General features: G+C 33.3%; 1 protein-coding gene across 1 annotated transcript in view; it reads right to left on the reverse strand.

The window, feature by feature from the left end:
• Positions 1–1200: 1200 nt before the first annotated feature.
• LOC18020570 (myb-like protein O) overlaps positions 1201–3374 on the reverse strand; it is a 5959-nt gene continuing 3785 nt past the window's right edge. Inside the window, exons 4-9 of the mRNA XM_024157420.1 lie at positions 3146–3202; positions 2966–3058; positions 2312–2877; positions 2174–2240; positions 1351–1431; positions 1201–1256 (exon numbers count right to left, since the gene is read on the reverse strand). Of these exons, the coding sequence (XP_024013188.1) occupies positions 1201–1256; positions 1351–1431; positions 2174–2240; positions 2312–2877; positions 2966–3058; positions 3146–3202 (920 nt within the window). The remainder of the gene's footprint in view (positions 1257–1350; positions 1432–2173; positions 2241–2311; positions 2878–2965; positions 3059–3145; positions 3203–3374) is intronic.

The raw sequence follows: 3374 nt of genomic DNA on the forward strand, positions 1-3374 counted from the left end.
TCCACCAACAGTCCTAATATCATCAAAACTACGTGGACCCCTAACTATGTCCAATAATAGCCTCAGATAATACTCTTCTCCGTACTCAGTCGGCGATTCGTCCACAACACAAGCACCAGAATTTCCTTTTAGTCTTGGCCTCCATGTCCTATTTTTACGATCCCATACAAACATAGAAGGAATCTCCGAGTATAAAAGATTCCTTGCCTCTGGATAATACTGATTACACCTAAATCAAGCAAGGAATTTAGGTTTTCTAGCAGCAACACGTCTATCTAAATTATTAGAAAACACAATATTTTCCCCCGGGAGATGAAACGGCATAACTTGCCAATTTACACGTGGTCGCCTGTGAGCACCTAGACATGTACAATAGAACAACAATCATATATACAATAACAACAATCAATAGAATACCGTAAAGAAAACTAACGATTAGTGACGTCCTCAAAAACGTAATACAAAACTCATTTAAGCAAACGCTTTCATCGAAGAACCCGAATGCAAACAATTCTAACAATGCAGACTGATAAACCGTGAAGTTGCGATAGACGCATATATATATACCTATACCGAAATATATGCATATATATAGAGATATAAGAATTATGTGGTTTACGCGTTATTTATTTTTTTCTAGGGTTTCCTAGAATGTTTTCCTTTATTTACATTTTATACATCTCTCAACTACCGAGTTTTTCCTTTTTAATAAGTAATTAAACAATTCATTCAAACACCATGATTTTCATAGCTACTAAATGGAAAAAAAAACAAAAGTTGTGGTATGATCGGGGATATATTCGAATCCTATTAGATATTTATAAATATGAGTTACTTGGAATCCAAGAAATCAATAAAATAATCCATTCAAACACCATGATTTTCATAGACACTAAATGGAAAAAACTAAAAGTTGTGATATGATCGGGGGTATATTCGAATCCTCTTAAATATTTATAAATATGAGTTACTTGGAGTCCAAGAAACCAATAAAAACATGCGTTATTTATGTAAATATATAACTTATATTATTTTCTCCGCTTTCTATACTTCAATATCAAACAACAATAATAATTACATTAAAAAAATATATTTATTGATTGAAATAAAGAGGTCTCAAGAACAAAGAATAATTAAACTATAATTTGTATACATGGTAAATCATTTTTTTAAATGATATTCAATGTAGACGTCATAACACTATTCAATGTAGACGTGCCACACTACCACGCGTGCATGGCCTCTTACGCGGATATCTGCATTGTTATAAAAAAAGATTTGAGAGAGAAAAGGCGACCACGAATTAATACTAAAAAGTTAAAATACAAACATTAAGTATTAGAAACTCACTGTTCCAAAACTCATCTAACTCAGGAATACGGGGATTGAGTTCAAACTTAGTAGGAGATGTAGAAGATATAGTGATCTTGCCTATGTTGATAAAACAAATACAGAGTCAAAACAATAAAACGAAACGAACATAGAGAATATAAATTTAGTATACTAAAAATACCTCCAAAATAATCAATAACGGCCCATCTAAGCACACACACAATGATATCTTGATCACAGCGTCTCCAAGATGCATAAAAGTTTTTCGCCATCTCACCGAACAATTCACAACCCAAATCAACACCACTAAATTAAAACATGCCACACATATTCAGATGGATAGAATAATTAAAACGACATTATACAGTTTAAAACATTCAGCAGACAGTACTGTTTATCTCTAAGACAGAACGTGACGGTTGAATATGAACCCCATATCTCGGAATACATATATCATTACATAGACTGCCATATGAAGGAAAAGAATGCTCTCCAGTCAGTAAACCACAGGACGTTCCAGATAGTCTTACATTTAAGACACGACCTATCAAATCTTCATAGACAACAAAAATTAAACAATGTTAACATCAGTAAGATAATAATAACGAAATTCAATAACTAAATCAAAAATAAACACACCAACTAAATAGTCATCATCATGGGCACGATCCAATATCCTTTGAAAATCAACGAAGTCAAAATAGGCATTTTCACATCTACGTGAAATCTTGTCAATGATAGTTGATGGTAGGAACAATATTTTGTATATATCTATGAGAAGTCGGTCTACAATTATCCTCACAATCGATAACAGAAAAACGACTGATAATAATCCAACTACCAACATCTATGCGAGACGATGCAGCACTGATCTCACCATCACTAACAGTGGCCTGAATTTTTACACCCTGTGAATAAAACAGTCAATTAGACACCGACAAAAATTTAGAATATTTTTGTGTAATAGTACAATAAATACCTGTTCATCCGACAATATGAGCTCCATGGAAGAACGTTTCGAAATTAGCATATGCACCCACGTTTGTAAAACCTTAACAAAGATAGTACAATCATCTTTGGAAGGACTCAAACGTGAAACACACCTACCAAAACACATTGAACCAAGAGAAACTGTATAAGTACACACCGAATCCTGGTGTCCAGATATACTAATATTCTTTTCGATGAGTATATCACTCAGTTCGACGTTTCGCTGATCTTCACTATCATCGTCAATATCAGTCTCATCATCCAACATAACATATTCATCATCATTTTCATTATCATCAGTTGAATCGGCATCGTCACCATCTTCATCTTCGTCATCACCGCTATCATCTTCTGAGCTATCACTTGAACCATCAGATTCTTCACAAGTCTCATCGTCGTCAATAAAATCATCCTCAGAATCATACTCATCTGTTTGGTTCATATCATCAGTATCTTCACCCGTCTCTGAATCAGACCCCATATAATCCTCAAAACCATAATCATCATCAGTACCACGACCCGATAAAACCTCGGTATCATCAGAGTCACTATCTTCTGCATAGATAAATATATGTAAAAACGGTGTAATTAGTATTCTAAAAAAAAAAAACAGTGTTCAAAACAAAAAACAAAGAATTGAAACCATTAGATTCTTTATTCATAACCCAAGCATTCCTCGCAAAATCCCATAGAAAAGTCTTCTGAGCATGATCACTCGTATTAACATGATCAGAACCTAAATGCACAAAACAAACATTAGAACAAACATAAAGACTTAATATACACCATTAACAAAAATATATTACATTAAGAGCAGAAATACCTCCTTTGATAAAAAGCTCGTGATCAAGAATAGATATATGATACGAAAAATCAATATCTACATAAAAATTGAAAACGTTCATAGATTAATAAATAATAAGGGTATGCATCTGAAAGGCTAACATATAGCATTACAAATGGTAAAAACTGTAAGATTAATAGACAGGACTACCTTCGAGAACAGGATTATATGTCCGCAAGGTCCATTCATCGATAGCAGAATCGATAAG

The sequence above is a fragment of the Eutrema salsugineum genome, unplaced genomic scaffold, assembly GCF_000478725.1.
Source record: "Eutrema salsugineum unplaced genomic scaffold, Eutsalg1_0 scaffold_17, whole genome shotgun sequence".
In the NCBI taxonomy this organism is placed as follows: Eukaryota; Viridiplantae; Streptophyta; class Magnoliopsida; order Brassicales; family Brassicaceae; genus Eutrema; species Eutrema salsugineum.